The sequence below is a fragment of the Oryctolagus cuniculus genome, chromosome 21 (assembly GCF_964237555.1).
Source record: "Oryctolagus cuniculus chromosome 21, mOryCun1.1, whole genome shotgun sequence".
Taxonomy (NCBI): Eukaryota; Metazoa; Chordata; class Mammalia; order Lagomorpha; family Leporidae; genus Oryctolagus; species Oryctolagus cuniculus.
In genome coordinates this window covers 30,479,043-30,502,026 of record NC_091452.1, presented here as the reverse complement: position 1 = coordinate 30,502,026, position 22,984 = coordinate 30,479,043, and the positions used below count along the sequence as shown (strand labels likewise).

At 46.7% G+C, this 22,984-nt stretch overlaps 1 protein-coding gene across 1 annotated transcript in view; it reads right to left on the bottom strand.

Moving 5' to 3' along the window:
- Positions 1 to 12,309: 12,309 nt before the first annotated feature.
- LOC138847461 (kinesin-like protein KIF2C) overlaps positions 12,310 to 22,984 on the bottom strand; it is an 18,251-nt gene continuing 7,576 nt past the window's right edge. The window contains 11 exon segments of the mRNA XM_070066290.1: positions 12,310 to 12,455; positions 12,599 to 12,722; positions 13,635 to 13,748; positions 13,838 to 13,943; positions 14,285 to 14,352; positions 15,460 to 15,563; positions 15,566 to 15,569; positions 15,678 to 15,882; positions 16,978 to 17,120; positions 17,820 to 17,994; positions 19,996 to 20,066. Coding sequence (XP_069922391.1) covers positions 12,373 to 12,455; positions 12,599 to 12,722; positions 13,635 to 13,748; positions 13,838 to 13,943; positions 14,285 to 14,352; positions 15,460 to 15,563; positions 15,566 to 15,569; positions 15,678 to 15,882; positions 16,978 to 17,120; positions 17,820 to 17,994; positions 19,996 to 20,066 — 1,197 coding nt within the window. The 3' untranslated portion in view covers positions 12,310 to 12,372.

Sequence of the window (22,984 nt, the reverse complement as noted above, 5' to 3'; positions counted from 1 at the left end):
CAAACGGTCCATGCAAAGGATGGGGTGGGGAGTGGCTGCAGAAGGACCTCGGAACTACAGGTTGTTTGGAGTGGCTGGGACCTCGCACGGAGAGGCCAAGGCCCACAGGTAGGCAGCGCTAGGTCACAGCGTCCTTCAGCACCGCACAGGGACCTGGGGAAGGCTCTGCTGCTCTGCGCTGTTTCGCAAAAGAAGGTTTAAGACTCAAACATTTGTTTTTGGGCGAATTGTGCTTTCGAAGTCTTAAGGATGCAGTGATCAAACCATTAATTGGGATTTCATTTGAACTTCAGTGTGGCTGAAAGGGATGCTCAAACTAATCATCACCTCAGGAGGGGAGGTGGGAGGAGGCTGTTTCTGTGCAGGATGAAGTCTCTGAGCACAATGCATCCATGAGCAACAGAAGGAAATCTTCCTACAGCCAAATACGAGTGAGTGAGGGAGAATCAGGGCCATTTTGCACCATCCGAGGCATGGGTGAGCGTGGATTACATCATAAAGGCAGGACAGCGAATGAGAGCTCTCCCTTCCCCTCCATGCACAAGAGGGAGCTTGGACCAGGTTTGCCATCGAGGAGGAAATAATCTCTCAGGGAGCAAACGACCCCACAGTGGGAACTCCGGAAGCGCAAGACACCTTCCTAGGGCGACTCCTGCAAAGCCTATGCCAGTGTGAAAGCAAAGCCCCTCCCACCACCCCATGTGGTGGCCGTGCCGACACCCACCTTCTCATTGACTCTCTTGCAAAAGATGGCAAGTAGGAAGATGGCAGTAATGGGCGGCGTCAAGTTAACTCCTGACTGCCTGCTTGTATTCATAGAGTGTTTCACTCTGGAGCGTGTTCATAATAGGGACCCAGACAATGGTGACAGCAAACAAGATTATAACAAAAAACCTGTGAATTGAAATCAACATCAATGAGAGTTGGATAGGTTCTTTTTCCCTGCCAAAAAAAAATCTACAGACCCATAAATGATTGATTCAACTGTTCATTCACTTAGATTCAGGTGCCCATTTATGAGTGTGAGGGCAGAGCAGCCAGGGGTGACCTTAAACACAGATGGATGTCACAGGGCTGCGGACAAACGTCATTGATGATGATTACTTCTTCTTCTACTTCTGTTTTAAAATACTTGCTGATTTATTTGCAAGACAGAGAGAAATAAAGATGGAGAGAGAGAGAGAGAGAGCAAGAGACAGAGACAGAGCAAGCTCCCATAGGCCAGTTCACTCCCTAAATGCCATGAAGGTTGGGGGCCAAAGCTCAGAGTATGGAACTCAGCCCAGGTCTCCCACGTGGGTGGCAGGAACCCAGGTACTTGAGCCATCGCCTGTTGCCTGTTACCTCCCAGGGTGTATATTCACAGGAAGCTGGGATCAGGAGCTGGAGCCAGGAGTTGGACTCTGATGCGGCACAGGTACATTCTACCTGGCATCTTGTTAGTATGCCAACTGCCCACTTCTCAACTTCTGAGTATCTATGTGTTTGTTACTGCATAATGGATACATTTTCACCAAATTTGGAGGCTACAGTTAGGGCAGTTAATCTTAAGATATAGAGTACATGGAATATACTAATTTCTTGATGAATACCACATTTGCAAACATTTCAGAGAGATTACTATGGCACATGGTTTTAAAGACTTCAATAAGTTGAGGTGGATATTAAGGCACAGTGGGTTAAGCTACTGCTTATGACTCCTACATCCCATATTGGAGTGTGTGGTCTGAGTTCCGGCTACTCCATTTTTGCTCCAGCTTCCTGCTAGTGCACACCCCAGAAGGTAGATGATGGCTCAAGTACTTGGGTGTTTGCCACCCACATGGGAGACCTGGATGGGGTTCTGGGCTCCTGGTTTTGGCTTGGCCCAGCCTCAGATGTTGTGGGCATCTGAGGACAGAACCAGCAGATGGAAGCTCCCCCCACCACCCTTCTTTCTCTTTCACTCTGCCTTTTAAGTAGATGAAAAAATAAACATTAAAAATATTTAAGCTAGCTAAATCCAGACATTTTTGGTGAAAATTTTAAGGAACTAGGGGGAATGCTACAAATGCTCATTACTTTTTCTAAATAAGTAATGTTAACGTGCATCCATACACAAGGGGGCTTCAAAAATTTACAGAACATTGGAATCAAAACTAATGCAAGTTTTCTAAAACTTTTTGAAGCCCCCTCATGGAAAATTACACTAGGTCAACTTTCACCACAAAGGTGAGTAAATCTTGGTTGCTATGTCAACAAGGGCTGAAAATTACAATTTTTAAGGGTGAATGCAACTTTGAAAAACCCTTCAATAGTTGAAGAAGGGCTGGAAAGTTGAGTTCGAGTTCTGGCAGGGATGGAATAGCTGCCCTGGACTAGCCAGCCGTGGGTGACAATGAGAGATTCTGGGTCAGCTATAAAAACAGCAAGACACTGAAGAGCAGCCAGAGCAGGCAGAAACGGGAGAGATTCAACCCGTGAAAGAAAGGCACCATCCTAGGTGATGTCTCCACATACCCAGCTTTTCTCTTGAGGGTCCTCCCTGGACTTCGTGACATGGGGTGGCTAGAAGTTAAGCCCCATTCTTTTTAATAAATTTTTATTTATTTATCTGAGAGGTAGAGTTATAGACAATGAGAGGGAGAGACCGAGAGAAAGGTCTTCCATCTGCTGGTTCATTCCCCAAATGGCCACAATGGCCAGAGCTGTGCCAATCCAAAGCCAGGAGCCAGGAGCTTCTTCCGGGTCTCCCACACAGGTACAGTGGCCCAAGGACTTGGGCCATCTTCTACAAGCCCCATTCTTATTGAGCTGAGACGACAGAAGACAAAGGCTGGGGTGTCAGAGTGATTCAAAGTCTTGGTAGTGATTCCAAAATGAGCGAGCCATAGAGCAAGGGCTGCACATCTTTAAGCTCCCTTGGCCCTGGCTGCCCCTTGAACTCTACATGTGTGGGAGAATCTCCAGAATCCACCAATGAGCAACCGCTGGAAGGCAGAAAAAGCTGAGCAAAGATTTCAGCTGCTGCTTATTGTCGGGGAGACACAAACTGGAGCTGGAATCCCATGAAGCTACAGGGGTTACAGAACTAACCTCAGGCTTTCCCTGAATCCTCACAACTTGGGAGTACAGACTGCATCCCAGGGTTCAGAGTCTGCCGCGTGGCACGTGTTGTGGAGCAGCAGGTTAAGCTGCCACCTGGGAGAACCGGCTGCTGCTCCACTTCTGATCCAGCTCCCTGCTAATGCACCTGGGAAAGCAGTAGAAGATGGCCCAGGTGCTGGGACCCTTGCCACACATGGGGGAGACCTGGATGGAGTTCCTGGCTCCTAGATTTTGCCTGGCCCAGCCCTGGCCATGTGGCTGTTTGGCGAGTGATCCAGCAGACAGACAGTTGCTGTCTCTTCCTCACTCTCTCTGCAACTCTGCCTTTCAAATAAATACTTAAAAAATTTTGCCCTAAGACTAAGAGCAAAACTGAAATAACCCACCTAGCAAGTAAAAAGCAGATCTTCAAGTTGAAGGTGATGAGTTGGTAATTTACCTGACTTCTAGGACACAAATTGATACTCTTTGATGATTAGCTACAATGTCTACTATCCATAAAATTTACTAGGCATGTGAAGAAATAAAAAAATGGGCCCCATAGGAAAAAAAAGCAACCAATAGAAACTGATTCCAAGTTGCCTCACACACATTTCAATGGGCAAAGGACTCCAATGCAGCTATTACAGCTATATTAAAGGTCTAATAGGAAATGATAGTTATCATTGAATAGATGAGACATCATGACAGAAAACTGGAAACCGTAAAATATTTTAAAAGATCCAAATTTCCAACATTAAATCCCAGTTCATTAGTGGAACTGAAAAATTCACTGGTTGGCCACACCCATGGTTAGGAAATTGGCAGAAGAGACAGCCAATAAACACAAAGGCAGAACTAAACTCAAAACCACAGAAAAAAATTATTCATAAACAGAGCCTTCCTGATCTGTGGATTGATATCAAATGGCTCATATACATATCAATAGAATCACAAAGAAAGAGAATGGAATAGAAAAGTAGGCAAAGTAGTAATTGCATAAATTTTATGACAACTATTAATTTATAGATTTGAGAGGCTCAGCAAAACCCAAGCAGGAGATACACACATGCATACAACACACACAACACTGTGACACTGTTGAAAAAAGAAGAGAAAATGCTGAAAGCCAAAAGAACAAAATATATTATGTAAGAGGGCAGTAATGTGAATCATGGCTAATTTCTTATCACAAACAAGAGAGTAGAAGAGAATAAAATAGCATCTTAAAACTAGTAGAGGCTGACACTGCAGCTCAATAGGCTAATCCTCCACCTGTGGCGCTGGCACACCAGGTTCTAGTCCAGGTTGGGGCGCCGGATTCTGTCCCGGTTGTTCCTCTTCCTGTCCAGCTCTCTGCTATGGCCCGGGAGTGCAGTGGAGGATAGCCCAAGTGCTTGGGCTCAAAACACTAAAAATAAACTACCGTATGACCCAGAAATCCCACTTCTGGGTATATATCCAAAGGAAATGAATTCAGCATCTCAGAGAAATACTTACATCATGTCCATTCCAGGATCATTTACAATAGCAAAGTGTCCATCGAGGGATGAATGGATAAAGAAGATACGACACATACAAAAACAATACGTAATCAATAATATCCATAAGGCTGAATGTTATTCAGATAAAGAAAAGAAGGAATCTTGCCATTTGTGATAGAATGGATGACTCTGGAGGACACTATACAAAGTGAAATAAGCCAGACCTGCATATGTGAAATCTTTAAAAAGTCAAGTTTATAGAAGCAGAGAGTAGAATGGCAGCTGCCAGGGCTAGGGGCGGGGAACGCAGATGTGGAAGATGATGATCAAAGGGTACAAACTCTCAGGAACCAGATGATCAAATTTTGGAGAATTTAATGTAGATCATGGTGACTGTAATTAAGAATATTTGAGGTGTGGGGATAAGGCTGTGGCATAGAGGGTAAAGCCAGCATCCCATATGGGCACCAGCTCAAGTTCCAGCTGCTTTGCTTCCAATACAGCTCATTGCTAATGCATCTGGGTAAAGCAACAGAGGACGGCCCAAGTCCTTGGGCACCTGCACCCACACAGGAGCCCCAGATGAAAATCCTGGCTTCTGGCTTCAGCCTGGCCCAATTGCAGACATTTGGGGAGTAAACCAGCAGATGGAAGATTTCTCTTTCTTTCTCTAGGAGACAGCATTGTGGTCTGCCACCTGCCACACTGGCATCCCATACATGTACCAGTTCATGTCCCAGCTGGTCCATTTCCCATCCAGCTCCTTGCTAATGGTCTGGGAAAAGCCGTGAAAGACAGTCTAAGCATTTGAGCCTTTGTCACCCCTGTGGGAGAACTGGATGAAGCTCCTGGCTCCTGGCTTCAGGCTGGCCCGAACCTGACTGTTATGGTCATTTGGGAGTGAACCAATACAGAATCAATCAATCAAACAATCAATCAATCTCTCTCTCCCTCTCTGCCTCTCTGTAGTTCCAGAGAGAGAGAGAGGGAGAGAGAGTTCTTCCATCCACTGGTTCACTCCCCAGATGGCTGCAATGGTCAGGGCTGAGCCAGGCCGATACCAAGAGCCTCATCCAGGTCTCCCCATAGGTGGCAGGGACCCAAACACTTGGGCCATCTTCTGCTGACTTTCTCAGGCCATTAGCAGGGAGCTGGATCAGAAGTAGAGCAGCTGGGACATGAATTGGCACCCATATGGGATTCCAGCATCATAAGTGGCAGCTTTTACACTCTATACCACAAGCCAGCCTCAAGAATAGATCTTAAATGTCTTCACTACACAAACACATAAGTAACTATGTTTGGTGATGGATATCTGAATTAATTTGATAATGGTAATATTTACACAAGGTATACATGTATGTTACCATCACACTACACCTTGAATGGATATAATTTTTACTTGACCACTATACCTCAATAATGCTAGAAGAAAAAATTTTAATAAAGTTTGTTGACTCAGCCAACTCACTTCTCAGGTGATAACCTAATTCTAAATTATAGAAGCCCTGGTTGTTACAGCCATCTGGAGAGTGAACCAGCAGATAACTCTCTTTTTCTCTCCCTTCTATCTCTCTCTCTCTCTCTGTTACTCTCGATTTCAAATAAATAAAAATAAATAAATAAATAAATCTTTAAAAAATTCAAAGGGACTTGTACAAGATCTTTTTACTGCAAGCATATTTGTAACAGCAAAAACAAAATATGACTGCTCATCTGTGGATAAATGAATACCCATAATACATACTCCCACAGAGAAGTTCAAAATAATATGGTTGGTCTATGGGAACTGGTGTAAAAAGAAGTTCAAAACTATTAAGTGAAAAAAAATTTGGACAAGGGCTGGCAATGCGGAACAGAGGGCTTAGGGCACCACTTGCAATGCCACTATCCCACATCAGAGTACCAGTTAGAGTCACAGCTGCTCCCTCTCTGATCCAGCTTCCTGCTAAAGTGCCTGGGAAGGCAGCAGATGATGGCCCAGGTACTTGGGCCCCTGGCACCTTTGTGAGAGGCCAGGACAACTTTCCTGGCTCCTGGCTGCGACTTAGCTATTTTGGCCAATTGAGCAGTAACCAGCAGATGAAAGATCTGTTGTTTTTTCTTTTGAATCAATAAATCATTTTAAAAAAATCTGAAGAACAACATCATGTTTCCTATTTATGAAAAATAAAGCCATACATTTTTATATATGAGTGCATGTATATTTAAATGTATAGAACAAAATACATAAAATGGAGTAGAATCTCATTGTCTAATAGAAACATAGTATCAGCCACAAATGCAATTTAAATTCTCTAATAATCACATACAATGTAAAAAAAGAAAAGCAAAACTAATTTATTTGATTTAATCCAATATATGACCATAATACTATAAAAATATTAAAAACTTAGCAAGCTTGCATTCTTTTTATTTATTCTAAGCCTCAAAGTCCAGAGTGCATTTTACATTTATATTACATTTCAACTCAAACTACCCGCATTTTAACTGTTTGATAACCACACATGGTAATGGCTACCATTATTGGACAGTATCACATTCAAAAGATCCACTTCAAGCTGGTAACACTAGTACTTTTGGAAAAGACCAGGTTTAATCTTTTACATTGATAACTAAAAATCATTGCTTATGTAATGATAAAATTTAACAATAAACAATAAAAGAGTATGGGAACCCTACAGATGGCTGAGAAAATAACCCTATTCAAAGGGCTGTTGACCTTCTGGATCTAGGAGAGATACCAGAGAAAAATAAAACTGAAATAACTTTCAGGGGCCTGCATTGTGGTGCAGTGAGCCAAGCCACCATCTAAGACACAGGCTTTCTTCAAGTGCTGGTTGGAGTTTCGGCTGTTCCGCTTCTGGTCCATCTCCTTGTTAATGTGTCAAGGAAAGCAATGGATGATGGCTGAAGTGCTTGGACCCCTGCCACCCATGTGGGAGACTCAGATGGAGTTCTTGGTTCCTGGTTTCAGCCTGGCCCAGCCCCAGACACTGCAGCCATTTGGGGAGTGAACCAGTAGATGATTCACTCTCTCTCCCTTTCTCTCTGTAACTGCGTCTTTCATATAAATAAATAAGTCTTAAAAGAAAAAGACAATATAATTTATAATAATGCATGTACAGGGGCTGGTGCTGTGGCACACTAGGTTAATCCTCCGCCTGTGGCTCCGGCATCCCATATGGGCGCCGGTTCTAGTCCCAGTTGCTCCTCTTCCAGTCCAGCTCTGTGATGTGGCCTGGGAAGGCAGTGGAGGATGGACCAAGTGCTTGGGCCCCTGCACCCACATGGGAGACCAGGAGGAAGCACCTGGCTCCTGGCTTCAGATCGGTGCAGTGCCGGCTGTAGCGACCATTTGGGGAGTGAACCAACGGAAAGAAGACCTTTCTATCTCTCTCTCTCACTGTCTGTAACTCTATCTGTCAAATAAATTTAAAAAATGCATGTACATACTCATATTCTCTCTCTCTCTCTCTCTCTCTCTCACACACACACACACACACATATCTACAACCTAAGTATAAAGCCAAAGAAAGATACTCAATAGTTCTACATCGAAAAGTTTTAAACATTGCTAGAAGAAATTTTACAGAACATTTAGTAAATGAAGAACAACACATGTTTATGGTATATAATATTCAAATATACTTATAGATTCAATGCTACCCAAATCAAAATTCCAAATGGATGTTAGGGCAGAGGAAAGGGAAATTGGTAATCGAATTCTATAATATATTTGCATTTGTAAAGAACCTAGAATAGCCAAAGCAAACTTGAAGTAGCACAAAGCTTAAAAACTACATTATCAGACATCTGGATTCATTAAAGAGCCATTGTAATTAGGCTATACACTATTGGCATAAAGCTAGACACAAAGACCAGCAGCACAGAATATAGAATCCTTACAAACCTTATAACTCACTATGACAAAAGTAGCACACAGTGCCGTCCTGAGGATATAGAGTACTGGCTGGGTCAACTGGATATTCAAATGGGAAAATGCCCTGAACTTTGATCTCTACCCCAAACCAAACAGAAAATTCAATTCCAAGTGGCTACAGACCTAAACACAAATGGTAAAAAGACAAAGACTCAGAGAATGTCTTCATGACTTTGGGATACACAAACATTTTCTTAAACAGGATATGAAACGTATCATAACAATTAACAGGATTGATGATTTAGATTTCACCAACATTTGGGATGAGAAGAAAAGATGGGAATTGGAAAGAGGTCTTCCTCAGAGGAAGCTCCTGGCTCCTGGCTTCAGATCAGTGCAGCTCCAGCCATCATGGCCAACTGGGGAGTGAATCAGAGGATGAAAGATCTCTCTTTCTCTCCCTCTCCCTCTCCTTCCTGTGTGGAACTCTGACTTTCAAAAATATAAACAAATCTTTAGATCATCCACCCAGACCAAGTGGGATTTATCCCTGGTATGCAGGGATGGTTTAATGTGTGCAAGACAATCAATGTGATACACCACATTAACAGACTGCAGAAGAAAAAACATATGATTATCTCAATAGATGCCAAGAAAGCATTTGATAAAATACAACACCCGTTCATGATGAAAACTCTAAGCAAACTGGAACCAACCTAAATGCCCCTCAACGGTAGACTGGATAAAGAAATTATGGGATATGTACTCTTTAGAATACTATACCGCAGTAAAAAACAATGAAATCCAGTCATTTGCAACAAAATGGAGGAATCTGGAACACATCATGCTGAGTGAAATAAGCCAGTCCCAAAGGGACAAATACCATATGTTCTCCCTGGTCGGTGACAACTGACTGAACACAAAAAGGAAACCTGTTGAAGTGAAATGGACACTATGAGAAACGGTGACTTGATCAGCATAGCCCTGACTGTTAATGAACAACTTAATTCATTATCCCTCTTAGTATTTTTTTGTCTGTTCTACTTAATATGACTGGTTTAATTCTGTAATTAACACAGTTATTCTTAAGTGTTGAAATTTAACTGAAATGTGATCCCTGTTAAACATAAGAGTGGGAATGGGAGAGGGAAGAGATGTACAATCTGGGACATGCTCAAGCTGACTTGCCCCAAATGGTAGAGTTAGAAACATACCAGGGGATTCCAATTTAATCCCATCAAGGTGGCATGTACCAATGCCATCTCACCAGTCCAAGTGATTAATTTCAGTTCACAATTGATCATAATGAAAGGACTAAGAGTCAAAGGAAGCACATAAACAAGTCTAGTACCTGCTAATACTAACTGATAGAATAAATAAAGGGGAGAGTGATCCAACATGGGAAGCGAGATACTCAGCAGACTCATAGAATGGCAGATGTCCTAAACAGCACTCTGGCCTCAGAATCAGCCCTAAAGGCATTCCGATCTGGCTGAAAAGCCCATGAGAGCATTTCAGCCATGGAAAGCCAAGACACTCTGGCAACAACAACAACAAAAAAACCCTAAATGAAAGATCTCTGTGAGTGAGATCCCAGTGGAAAGAACAGGTCTTCAAAGAAGGAGGTACCTTTCTCTGAAGGGAGGAGAGAACCTCCACTTTGACTATGACCTTGTCTAAACAAGATAAGAGTCGGAGAACTCAAGGGCTTCCATAGCTTTGGAATCTCATGACTGGAGCATAGGGAGATTACTGATGCCATAAACAGGAGTGTCAATTTGTAGAGTCAACAACAGGAGTCACTGTGCACTTACTCCTCATGTAGGATCTCTGTCCTTAATGTGCTGTGCATTGAGATTTAATGCTATAACGAGTACTCAAACAGTATATTTCGCTTTGTGTTTCTATGGGGGTGCAAACTGTTGAAATCTTTACTTCATGTATACTAAACTGATCTTCTGTATATATAGAAAATTGAAAATGAACCTTGATAGGAATGGAAGGGGAGGGAGAGCGGGAAAGTGGAGGGTTTCAGTGGGAGGGAAGTCATGGGTGGGGGGAGCCAATGTAGTCCATAAGCTGTACTTTGGAAATCTATATTCATTAAAGTTAAAAAAAAATCCTTCTAACTGTGGTTTGATAGCTTCATTTTACAGAAGGGGCCGGATTCGGTTTTGGAAGCTTTTTTTTTTTTTTTTTTTTTGACAGGCAGAGTGGACAGTGAGAGAGAGAGACAGAGAGAAAGGTCTTCCTTTGCCGTTGTGCCGTTGGTTCACCCTCCAATGGCCGCCGCGGTCAGCGTGCTGCGGCTGGTGCACCGCGTTGATCCGAAGGCAGGAGCCAGGTGCTTCTCCTGGTCTCCCATGGGGTGCAGGGCCCAAGTACTTGGGCTATCCTCCACTGCATTCCCTGGCCACAGCAGAGAGCTGGCCTGGAAGAGGGGCAACCAGGACAGAATCCGGCGCCCCGACCAGGACTAGAATCCGGTGTGCCGGTGCCGCAAGGTGGGGGATTAGCCTTTTGAGCCACGGCGCCGGCTGCTATTTTTTTTTTTAATTTAAGGTTTATTCATTTATTTGTAAGGCAGAAATATAGAGAGAGGAGAAAGAATCTTACATCCACTGGTTCACTCCCCAAATGGCCAAAATCGCCAGGACTAGGCCAGGCCAAAGCCAGGAGCCAAGAGCTTCTTCTGGGTCTCCCATTTGGGTACAAGTGCCCAAGGACTTGGGCCATCTTTCTGGAAGGTTTTTTAAGGTCACAGAGATGGTGTCATTTGTCAAGCTTTTGACCAGGCCAAATTTCTCAATCCAGAAATTCAAATGTTATGGTTCCTGAAACTAGTAATTCTCTCACCAGGAGGTAGACTGTCCTTGTTTCACAAAGGAAGAATCAGGCTGAGGGCCAGAACCTGGTGCGCTGACCCCCATGTTCCCTGGAGTTTCGGCGGTAGCGCCCCTGTTCATATCCCTGACTGAAGCCTCCTGACCAGGCACTTGATTCCATGGCTCCTAGCCTTGAACCTAGTGACCTCATTACCATTCAGTACTTCATACTCTGTACTTGGAATGTGGAGTCTTCCCATTTGTAAACTGCCCCTGCCCTGTGCTTGGCTCAGACAACTCAGCAAACTTCTCATTTTTTGAGATCAAATTGGTGTGGTCCTTCAGATCCTTTGCTTGTCCAGCAAGTCAAGCACTTTCTTGTTAGTGTTCCCACAGAATCTTCAACCTGTCTTGAATAGACTCTAATAGGCAGAAGGCCATCTCCTTTCTATAGTTCCTTTCTTTAGGAAAGGGCCCAGAGCCTCCTGAGTGTCTAATCAAACAGAGCAACGTGTCAGAGTGGAGGCTTCAGCCTGTCACAGAAACTGCAGGGGTAGTACTGAGCCAGCACTGCCCAGAGGTCATGCTGTGGTCCTGTCCTGTGTCCCAGAAGGCTCAGACACATCCTAGACCCTCCCCCTACACCACTCAAAAGGCTAATTTTTTTTCTTGCTTTATTGTGAGACACATGAATAAACACATAAAACAGCAGGGATCCTCTCGGGCTTTAAAAATAGCAAGGAAGGAGGAAATCCCAGAAACTCTTTTTTTTTTTTTCAGTTAGAAGACGTAAGAGCCTGGACCAAGAATGTGGAAAGCAGGTCAGTGTCAGCAGAGCTGAACCCCAGCTCCTTCTCTGTCCCCAGGGAGCCCTCCCCCAGCAAGCAACACACAGCAAGTAACTAGGATGTCCTCCTTGCTTGCCCCCTTAGGGGACAACTGAGGAAACAGAAAGTAGCATCCGGTGTCCCTCTGACCCCTCCCCAGCTGCCCTGGGACCCATGCCCCCATACTTGGCATTTACTGACACCCATCCTAGCTCAGACCCTGGCCAACCCACAGGTGCCCAAAGTTTGCTGAGGAGGGTGTGAAACAGATCTTTCATTTGCAGTTGTCACTGGGGCCGTTTCTTGCTGCTTATCTGTCTGCTGGCCTGCTCTTCCAGCTGCATGGCCACACGCAAAGCCTTGATGACATCTGGAAGGAAGGGGCAGTGAGATACATGGGGTTAGCGGAGTCCCAGAGGCCCCCATTCACTCAGAGCAGAGCTGCCACCGCCACTTTGCCTGGGAGCCACAGAGGCCACCACAGTCCGCTGGCACCCATCCAGCTGCACCCACCTCGCAGAGCCGTGAAGTGCTTGGCTTGCTGGGCCAGGGCAGATTCCGCTTTGTTCACAAAAGTCTCCAGGTCATAGTCTGGCTGCTCGGTCATCTTGGAGAGCTCAAGCCAGCCTGGTCCTTGCTGTAACAACACAGGAAAGACCCTATCAACTCAGAAACAACCAAGCGACTTCTGCACATCATTCTTGGGGCTGTACATGCAACACAGATGCCTGCACAAGATGCCACCCCTCAAAGGTCAGCGTTGTGGCATAGCGGATAAGGAAGCTCCACTTCTGACCCAGCACCCTGCTGATGAGCCTGGCAAAGTAGCCAGAGGATGGTGCAAGTACGTGGGCCCCTGCACCCACACGGGAGACCCGAAGAAGCTCCAAGCTTCAGCTGTCTGTTGTGGACATTTGGGGAGTGAGCCAGCAGGTGGAAGATCTTTCAAATGAATTAATCAATCTTAAAAAAAAGACGCCAATCCTCTGTCCACAGCCCATATCCTGCCCCCTCCCCCTCTCTCCTGGGAAATCCTCAGCATGATCCATATTCTTCCTACTCAACTTGTCTCTAAGCCCTGTGTTGAATGAATGACATCACTGTTCTTCATGCCCAAGCCTGAAATCTGAGTGGCAGCTCTATTCTTTCACCTTGCTGGATATCAAAACCTGCCAATTCCATTCCCTAAATAGTGCTTGGGTCTTATCCCATGGCCAAGCACACATGGTCTAGGCACCAACATTTCTCTGGGATTCTTCCCAACTATTTCCTTACTTCTTCCACCTTTGCTCTTCCTTTCTAGTCCCCAGACCAGGACCCACACTGCGGCCACAGGAATGCATCCAAAGCTCTGACACAACCATGTTACCACTCTGCCAAACTGCTTCCAATGGCTTCTCCTCTCTCAGTAATGAAGTCTGGGCACTTGGCATAAACTACATACAAGACTCCAGCTTTAGGGCCCTGCTGCCCTTTCCACAGCGCTGACCCTCCGAGGGCTGTGCCAGGGTAGATCCCCAGCCCCTCTCCCAAGAGGGCCACCTCCCACCTGCACAATTTCCTTGAGCTCTTCCTTGGCCCTCTCTTCCAGCTCCCTGATCTGGGTCGTGGCTTCATTAAAGCTGGACACCTGGGAAGACAGTTCATCCTCTTCATTGGAGAACTAAGGGAGCCAAGAGAAAGACAGTGTGGCCCAGTCCCCACCTCTGCAGGCCCCATTTCTGTCTTGCCTGTCCCCACCCTGCCCCTTACGTTGCTTGCAGTCCGGGCCCCCTTAGAGCTGGCTTCCATCTCTTCTGTTTCCATCTGAGTTAGCTTCTCTCCACTGGGCCCACTGTGGGGATTCAGTTCCTTGACGCTGAGCAAACAACAAGCTCTGGGATCCCACAGCAGCTCCCTGGTACCCACCACAGGAAGGCAGCCCCACCTGGGATACAAGGGGTAGAGGAGCACCTTTGCCTTCAGCCAAGGAGAAGTGGTGTAAAGATGAAGCCGATCTGGTTAAGAAACAGACACGGCTGATTTACCAAGGCCCAGAGAGGAAGGGACAGACCTGGCATCATGGCTGAAATCCCAAGCCTCAGATTTCTGAGTCACAGGACATAGCCGACACTGAGGTCCCCAAGCCTTCCCCTTCCAGCATTGCCATTTCCTTCCCCGATGCCAGCCCACATCCTACCTGACTATAGGTACTAGTACCTGTCTGCATAGCGGAGTGGGTTTAAAGTATTTTCACAGGAACTTACCCCCGGTGAGATCATGACAATCTGCCAAAGAGGGTGAAGAATTAAAACTGCAGGCCTAAACCTCCTTCCCCAAAGCTGAAACCCGGTGGGGCAGGGGTTGTATAGTTCCGGTTCCTTATATTTACAGCTGCACCTGTGTGAGGATGAGGGGCCAAAGCTGTGTAACCCTTGCCTCACCCATCCTTCTAGCCAGATGTCCTTTGAACTCCCCGCGCATGCTAATGAGTTTCCTTCGGTGTGGGTTGATTTGCTAATGAGTTCCCCCCACCCCCGTGGTGTGGGTTGATTTGCTAATGAGTTTCCAGAGGTGTGGGCTGATTCGATAATGAGTTTCCCGCGGGGGAGATGATTCGCTAAATGGTGGAATGTCTCTGAAAACCCTATAAAAACCCTGACCCTTGACTTCTCGGGGCTGCTCTGTTCCTGCGTGTTCAGAGAGCACCAGCATGCTGGTTTCAATAAACCCCTTGCTGATTGCAAGAGAGTGTCTCTTGGAGTCGTTCCTTGGGTGGCGGATGTTTCTCGACCCTAACAAGGGAAAGGATGGTTCGAGGCTGAAGATCACAGGGTGAGGGCACTAGACACCCTGCTCCCAGAGAGGCTGCCAAGACCCACAGTTAGATGAGAGCACTCAATAGCACCCAGGCTGTGCATACCCAGCTGGTAGGGAGAGGCTGTTCCCTGGAGGGAAGGGAGGGTAGACCTCACCTTGAAGGGTTTGGGGATAAAATGGGTGGAGGATGAAAAATCATTCAAAGCTGGAACCTCATGCTTTGGTCCGTTTTCTAGGCTGAAACCCAGTGAGCCTGAGGGAAGCCATGCAAGACAGGGCTTGGCTCTCCTGCTTACTCAGAGGCTTCTGAATTCTGAAACTCCCTTCTCACTAGGTAAGAGAGGAATGACCCCCCCACTCCACCGCCACCAAGAGCTGCACCTACACTCAGTAAAGGAGGTAGATCCTTTCCTTCACACGTGGGTGGGCAACGAGGTGGGTGCTGAAGTCAGGTTAGAGCCTGGACTCCCCAGGCAGCCAGGTCCTGAGCCTCCTGCCCACAGACAGAACAGAATGTCTCTTTGGAAAGCAACTGTTTCCTCCTGCACCATCACCTCCAAAGCTACTGCACTCACCATGCAAGTCCTTGAGTTTTCCCTGATAAAGGAGTCCCTGTGCACCAGTGTCGGCTTGCTCTCACAGAACGGGGTATGAGCCTCGTTCTGTCCCAGGGCCCTATGCACTCCTGTGGAGCAAGAGCAGCAACAAGTGAGGTCCCTTCTTTCCTCCTGTGTAACCGTTCCCTCCCTTCCAGCAGAACTCCAAGGTAGCCCCTCCACACTCATCCCACTGCCTTCAGGGCCAGGAGACTCTTGTTAATTTCTGCACTCTCCATGCGGGTCTGCCGGTCAGCGCTAGAAGTGGCAGCACCTTGCTCATTCCCTGCCAGATCCACCAAAGAGAATTTGCCATGCATTCTCCCTTTGGCTCGAAGAAGAATCTGGAAGCAGGCATGGGACCGGGAGGAGTTGGAGATGGCAAATGTCTGCCCAGAGGTGCTATAGAAAGAGGACAAAGAAAGGCTATTGGCCGGCGCCGTGGCTCATTAAGCTAATCCTCTGCCTTGCGGCGCTGGCATACTGGGTTCTAGTCCTGGTCGGGGCACCGGATTCTGTCCCAGTTGCCCCTCTTCCAGGCCAGCTCTCTGCTATGGCCCGGGAGTGCAGTGGAGGATGGCCCAAGTGCTTGGGCCCTGCACCCCATGGGAGACCAGGAGAAGCACCTGGCTCCTGCCTTCAGATCAGCACGGTGCGCCGGCCGTGGTGGCCATTGGAGGGTGAACCAATGGCAAAAGGAAGACCTTCCTCCCTTCCTCTCTGTCTCTCTCTCACTGTCCATTCGGCCTGTCCAAAAAAAAAAAAAAGGCTATGAGCTTTTGGGGTCACCAGGCTCCTGGCACCCCAGAGTCCAGGCCACCTCAGTCTCTGGTGAGGGAGGGACCTGGCAGGACACTAAGAAGTCCTAAGTTCCTGTCCCAGACTTCATGCTGCTCTGCTTGGGCAGCAGCTCTCCCTCCCTCCAGACTAATCTGGCCTAACACATTTTCTTGACAGCCAGAATGGATTCAATGTGAGGGCCTTGGCTAGACCTGGGTGCTCATGTGAACTTGCAGAAGGAAAGCAGTGTCCTGTGTCACACAGAGGACATGCAGGGAAGGGGGGGGGCTGTAATGAACCATCTGGTAAAGCTGATGGCCCTGCAGGGGACAGCACTCCTCCAGGGCCTCCGCAGCTGCTCAGCACCACAGTGGGCCATGCCTAAGGCCTTGATGGCAGTGTTCCCTACTTCTCACAGAGGAGTTACAGCTCCATTACTTCCAGCCAGGAACAGACCTAGAGCTCCTAACTTCCACCACAAAGGGATGAGAGAACAAGGAAAAACCCAGAGAAGTCAGGAAAAATGCCTCCAAGGTAATAGCCTGCAAACAAAGCCTTCTTTGTAAGATGAAAGCATTCTCAGTTCTGATGAGCTCTGGACTTTATAGCCTTTACCAAGCCGGGGGGAAGCCACACTCTAGAAGCAGAAATGGGCTCAGGGCTACCCTGCCACCTGAACCATGCGTTATCTGGCCTGTCCTCTTCCAGTGCTCTGACCTGCAGGTGCTGCCCATGTCGATCATCCTGATGACATCATCAGCGGAGTTGACCAGGTGCCCCTGCAGCCCCACCACCTGTGCCTGTTGCTTGCCATCTTCCAGCACACGCAGTTTGGCCTTCTTGTTGAGCAAGTCGAACAGCTGTGCCAGACAGGAAGCAGGAGGCTGAGACCATAGTCACCCTACCCAACTCCTCCCTCCTACAGAGCCCCCATGGCAGCTGGGCAAGGACAGAGAGAACCCAGGCTGACAGATCCCAGGCCAGCAGAGGGCATTATACTTGGGATCTGAACCAAGCTACCTTGGTTTGAAGCAACTCTGCTACACTATCAGCTGTGCCAGCTTCGGCAAGTTATTTAACCACTCCAGCCTTGTTTCTCATCCATGAAGTTGAAACCACAAAGTGCTTCAGATAGTGCTTAGTATACGGTACCCGAATATGATAAATATTAGCTACTTTTAGTACTCAAATCTTGCCCTAGGGAAGACAACTCCGCAAAAACCAACACACCGTTAGGAAGTAGAGAGAGGTATAGGAGAGGAAGGGGCAATTAGGAGAATGAACGAGTACAATCAGGGAAGCAGGTGACGGAGAAGGTGGGTCAAGGGATGATGGTGCACCCAGGCAAACCCCCATCTGAGAAGGAGCCCTGAGGAGCCGTCCTACTATTCCTGTTGATGAAACCATCAGATAAAATCCTGTACTCGTGCAGGGCAGGTGGTCCATCAGAAGTTTGACAGCTAACAGGTTGTTGGGCTGCTATCAATTGCTAGCAGAATTCAAGGTTTTAGAAAGTCAGAAACCCCAACAGCATAAACAAGGAGCTCCTTGCCAGCCACCTTTCCATTGTAGATCTCAAAGAATGTCACATAGACTTCCAGGCCCAGGTTTCGGTAGCAAGGCTGATTCTTCAGCAGGAAGACATCTCGGGCTGAGAGAGAGTGAGCCTGGATAAGTAAACAACCTGCCTTTCTGTGCCCAACCCCAGTGCGACAGAATGCAATACCTACAGGCCTTTCGATGCATTCTGGGCTTTACCAGCTAGGTCTCCACCCATAGTCTGCAAAAGGAAGGGGGAGAAGACCCTTGAGGGAACAGGCACTCGGTGCAGCAGTTAATATGCTGACTGGGATACCAATATTCCATTATCAGAGTAAGCAGGTTCAAGTCCTGGGAGGTTCTAGCTTCCTGCTAATACACAACCTTGGTGGCAGCAGATCATGGCCTAAGGGCTTGGGCACCTGCCACCCACTTGAGAGAGCAAGTTTAAGTTCCTAGCTTTCGGGGCCAACATCGTGGCATAGCAGGTTAAGGTGCCGCCTTTGATGCCAGCATCCCATAAGGGTGCCAGTTTGAGTCCTGCCTGCTCTGCTTCCAATCCAGCTCCCTGCTAATGGCCTGGAAAAAGGAACAAAAGATGGCCCAAGTGTTTGGGTCCCTGCCACCCATGTGGGAGACCCAGAAGAAGCTCCTGGCTCCAGATTGGCCTAGCTCTGGTCATTGCAGTCATCTGGGGAGTGAACCAGTGGATGGAAGATCTCTCTGATCTCTGTCTCTCCCCCTCTCTGTGTAACTCTTTCAAATAAATAAATAAATAAATAAATAAGTTCCTAGCTCTTGGCTGTTCTGGGCATTTGGTGAATAAACCAGCAAATGGAAGTCTCTCTCTGCCTTTGTCACACACACACACACACACACACACAAGGCCCTTGGTTCAGGCCAGAATTCTACTGGTTCCACTGCAACAGTGAGACACACTGTTACAAGCCAGGAGGAGGCTGGATTTAGATCGACCTCAGCCCACCCCGCATCTGCTGTGGTGAGAGCATATGGAGCATCTGCATTGAATTTCTGGAAGCAGCTCCCTGTCCTCCAGGCCCAGTGCTGCAACCACAGGAAGGCTCTCCCCGTCCAGCCCTGAATACTCACACGTGTCTTGCCACTTCCTGTCTGGCCATATGCAAAGCAAGTTGCTTTTCCCCCTTCAAAAATTGTCTGTACCAGTGGCCTTGCTGTGAATCTAAGAGAAAGGATGCCGAGGAGGGTAAGAGTATTTGTGGAGCCATCCCTCAGTATCTGCATGGGATTGATTTCAGGACCCCTACCCCACAACCCGACGCCAAAATCCACAGTTACTCAAATTCTTGTATAAAATGCCATAGTATTTACATATAACCTATGCATATCCTCTCCTATTCTTCAGCTCCTCTATATTTCATAATACCTAACACAATGTAAACTTTATATAAGGAGTTGTCACACTGTATAGCTTAGGAAGCATTGACAAAGGGGGAAAACCTGTGCATGTTGAATACAGATACATTTTTTCCTGAATCTTTTTGACCCATGGTTGGTTGAAGTCATGGATCCAGAACTTATCGATACAGGGGCCAGTGTTGTGGTGCAGGTTAAACCAGCACTTGTGAGACAGGCATCCTACATTGGAGTGCCAGTTCTAGTTCCAGCTCCTCTGCTTCCAGTCCAGCTTTCTGCTAATGTACCTGGGAAGGCAGAGGAAGATGGCCCAAGTACTTGAGTCCCTATCATCCATGTGATAGACCCAGATGGCGTTCCTAGCTCCTGGCTTCAGCCTGGCTATCATGAGCCAGATGTGGCCTACGCCTAGTGTGTCAAACTCTGCTCCAGAACTTTCTGTGATGATTGGACAGTAGCCACTGTGCTGTTCAGTAGTAGCCACTGCCACATGTGGCAACTGATCAACTGAAATATGGGCAGTATAAATAAGGCACTGGAATTTGAATTTAAGTTTTATTTAGATTGATTTAAATAGTCATACGAGTCTAATGTGTGTGTGAGCAGAGCTGAGGTTCCCTGAGCCTATTAAGTCCAATGGGAACAGGGGTAGCTGACATAGACACCAGGAGGACCCTTGGAGCCTGTGCAGCCCAGCCTCAAAGTGTACTGGATGATACCTCACTCGTGATCCATTCACTAAAGCTGCAGAAAGGGATGTGACAAGTACAAAATGGGGCTGTCCTGGCTTCTAGCACTGACCCCAGAAAACATGAGAGGCCAGCAAGGGGTTTCAACTCCAGGGTGTCTGTGCGTAGTGTTGCCAAAGTATCCTGCATTTAAAAGTGGAAAGCGTCAGTGAAGGAGGACACAAGGAGAAAAAAAGACCAACCTGTAGACAACTTCATTTAAACTGTTTCATCAACTGCAAAGTCAAAGCAGAATGCTTGGTTCTCCAGATACTTTGTTAAGTCCACTTTTAATCTGGGTTCGTGTACCAAGACAAGACACTTGCTAGGAATGGAAATCACATCAATTTCCTTCTTGGCCAATTCTGCAGAAAGAGAATTTTAGGAGGTGCTTGCTGGACGCAGAGGGACTCACGTGACAGCATCTTTCTGACACCTGCTTCCCTGCCTTGTTTACTCAGCGGGCGGGCGTTTCCTAAGGCAGGCACATATCCTGTGCTCTTCAATCTGCTGGAGCAGAGGAGGCCATGAGCCAGCAGAGGGCAGAGCAGAACACAAAGCAAACTCAGGGGTGACTGCAGTTCGTGATAGTCGGCTGTGCATTTTATGAAGAACTGGGAGAGAGGAGCTCATAGGCGATGGAAAGGCTAATCACTGTGATGAGACCAGTGCATGCTGTATAAGTATCCTGATACCACACGGTGCCCCATAAATATGTACAATTAGTATATGCTAATGGAAAGTATATAAAACCTTCATGGGATGTAAAGAATATTAGAGTTCTCAAAATTTTTAGAAAGAGCAAGTTTGTCCAGACGCCCTCCTCTCTAACCCCTCATCTAGCCATTACGGGTCAAGATCTAACACTAGTACCCTTGCCTCTCCCATTAGCTACTCTCCAGGACGAGGTATCACTCATTTTTTCCTAGGTTCCCCACTCTGTTATCTATAGGAGGTCTCAGAACTACTTTCATGGTCATTAGTAAAAATCTAGCCAACCTCATGTAGTAGGCAGGGAGCAGAGTTCAAGCCCTCCCTTCTGGGCCTCATGAGCTCCAACCCTCAAAAAATTCACAAGTGAGTGAAGACTCCTGGACTTCATTCCTGTAAAGGTACGTTTCCTGTCCCTCAGTTGGATACCTACTCAGGGAAGAAGGGGCAGGCTACAAAAGGAGGTAAGAGGGAGGTCGGTTGGCAGAGAGAAGAGACAGAGAAGGGGAAAGCAGAAAGGAAGGAAGGAGAGGGAAGCAGAGAAAGAGGAAGGCAGAGAGAGACAGAAGGAAAGGGGGACAGTGAGAGGCACGAGCAAGGAGTCAGAGGTGGAAATGCACGTGGATCAAGAAATGCAAAGGCAGACCCACAGAGAGACCAGGGAGCGTGAGCTAGAGAGGCAATGTCATGAAAGTTCACTATTTGATGTCATGCCTGGCCTACCAGCAACAGCCCTCCATGAGTTTGTTAGCAGGCAAGATCTCACGACTTGCCCAAATCTAGTGAATAAAGCTACGACTTTAAGGATATACCCAATTGGCTCAGGTGCATTTTAAAGCTTGAGAATTACCCTACATTTAACACTACTTACTAAACGTCATTTTAACTGTCATTAAAGTAGTGAGGTTTTTTGGTTGTTGTTGTTTGTTTTTTGTTTTATTTTGTTTGAAAGACAGAAATTTGGTATCTGCTGGTTCAAGCCCCCAAAAGCCCATATCAGCCAGGGCTGGGCCAAGCCAAAGCCAGGAGCCCAAATCTCAATCAGGGTCTCCCATGTGGTAACAGCGATCCAACTAGTTGGCTTGATCTGCTGCCTCTCAGGGTACAAAACAGTGAGATTGCTGGATGTTTGTGAGGGCACGAGATTCCAGCCCTTAGAAGTGCAGGCTGCACTTCAACCTCAGGCCAGACAGCCTCCATTTCTGTAAAGATGCAACCTGATCATTCTCGTTACCAACTATTTCGCAGTGAGTTCGTATGTAATGTGTTAAGAATACAACCATTTGTTTTCCTACAGAAATTTTAGTTCCAGAGTTCAGCAAAGAGGAACGCTCCATGACTGACAAATGATGGATTTAATCAGGTAACTCTGAATTGATTATCTATAGTTGGGAAATTTCTGAGCAGCTGCTACTAAAAACAGCTAATTTCCTTTTTCAAAAACTTTAAGATGTAGCACTCATCCCACAGTGAGACATGTATTTAAGGTACTCTGCATTTCAGATACAAAGTAAATATATAGTAATTTCACTACAGGACGTTTTTATTAAACAGCCAAGCACGTAATTACAGGATTTTCAGTGTAAAATTACTTTTGCTTTGAAACTTCAGCAGTTTGCTCACCCACATGGCAATGTTTTTCTTTCTCTGCAGTCCCAGTCATGTGCCCTGAGCCCTCCCCAGCTGCCACTTTCTCTCCCCACCTCCCTATTATTCAGTCTGTCCTATTCATCTTTTTTAATCAATTGTAAAAAAAAGAAGTGTAAGACACTGATGTGTATTTTTTCCACTTTTTTCCTCTTTGTTCCACACTGGGTAACGATGTTCCTAACTGAAGGCCCAGACCAGGCCACTCCTGGGTGCTGATGACCAGCTTTGTCCTTGTCTTCTTCCTCTCAGTCAATCTCAGTGGCCACGACTCCTGCCAACATGGGCCAGCTAACAACCATCTGAAGTGGGGGAAAGTAACCTGATTTGTGCTGAAGGGGATAAACACTGGAGTCAGCAGAGCGTGCCTGTAAACCTCACACTGACTGATCAATTGACCTTGGATAAATCATTTCCAAACCTAGGAAAGACTCCACTAGTGAAATCTGTTAGCTAAATCCCCTGTAGCACAGTCTGTGTTTCCAGTTGAAGCTTGCAGTTAATTGACCCCCTGCTTTCTTGTAATATATAGCAAGGGGCCACAGAAGAACACAAAGAGCAAGTACAAACAACGTTAGATATGACGGCCTCACCACTAGAGTACTGTCACACTGTGTTCCATGTGGGTGGCAGGAACCCAGGTACTTCAGCCATGATCTGCTGCCTCCCAGGTGTACAGTCAGAAGCTGAATCAGAAGCAGAGG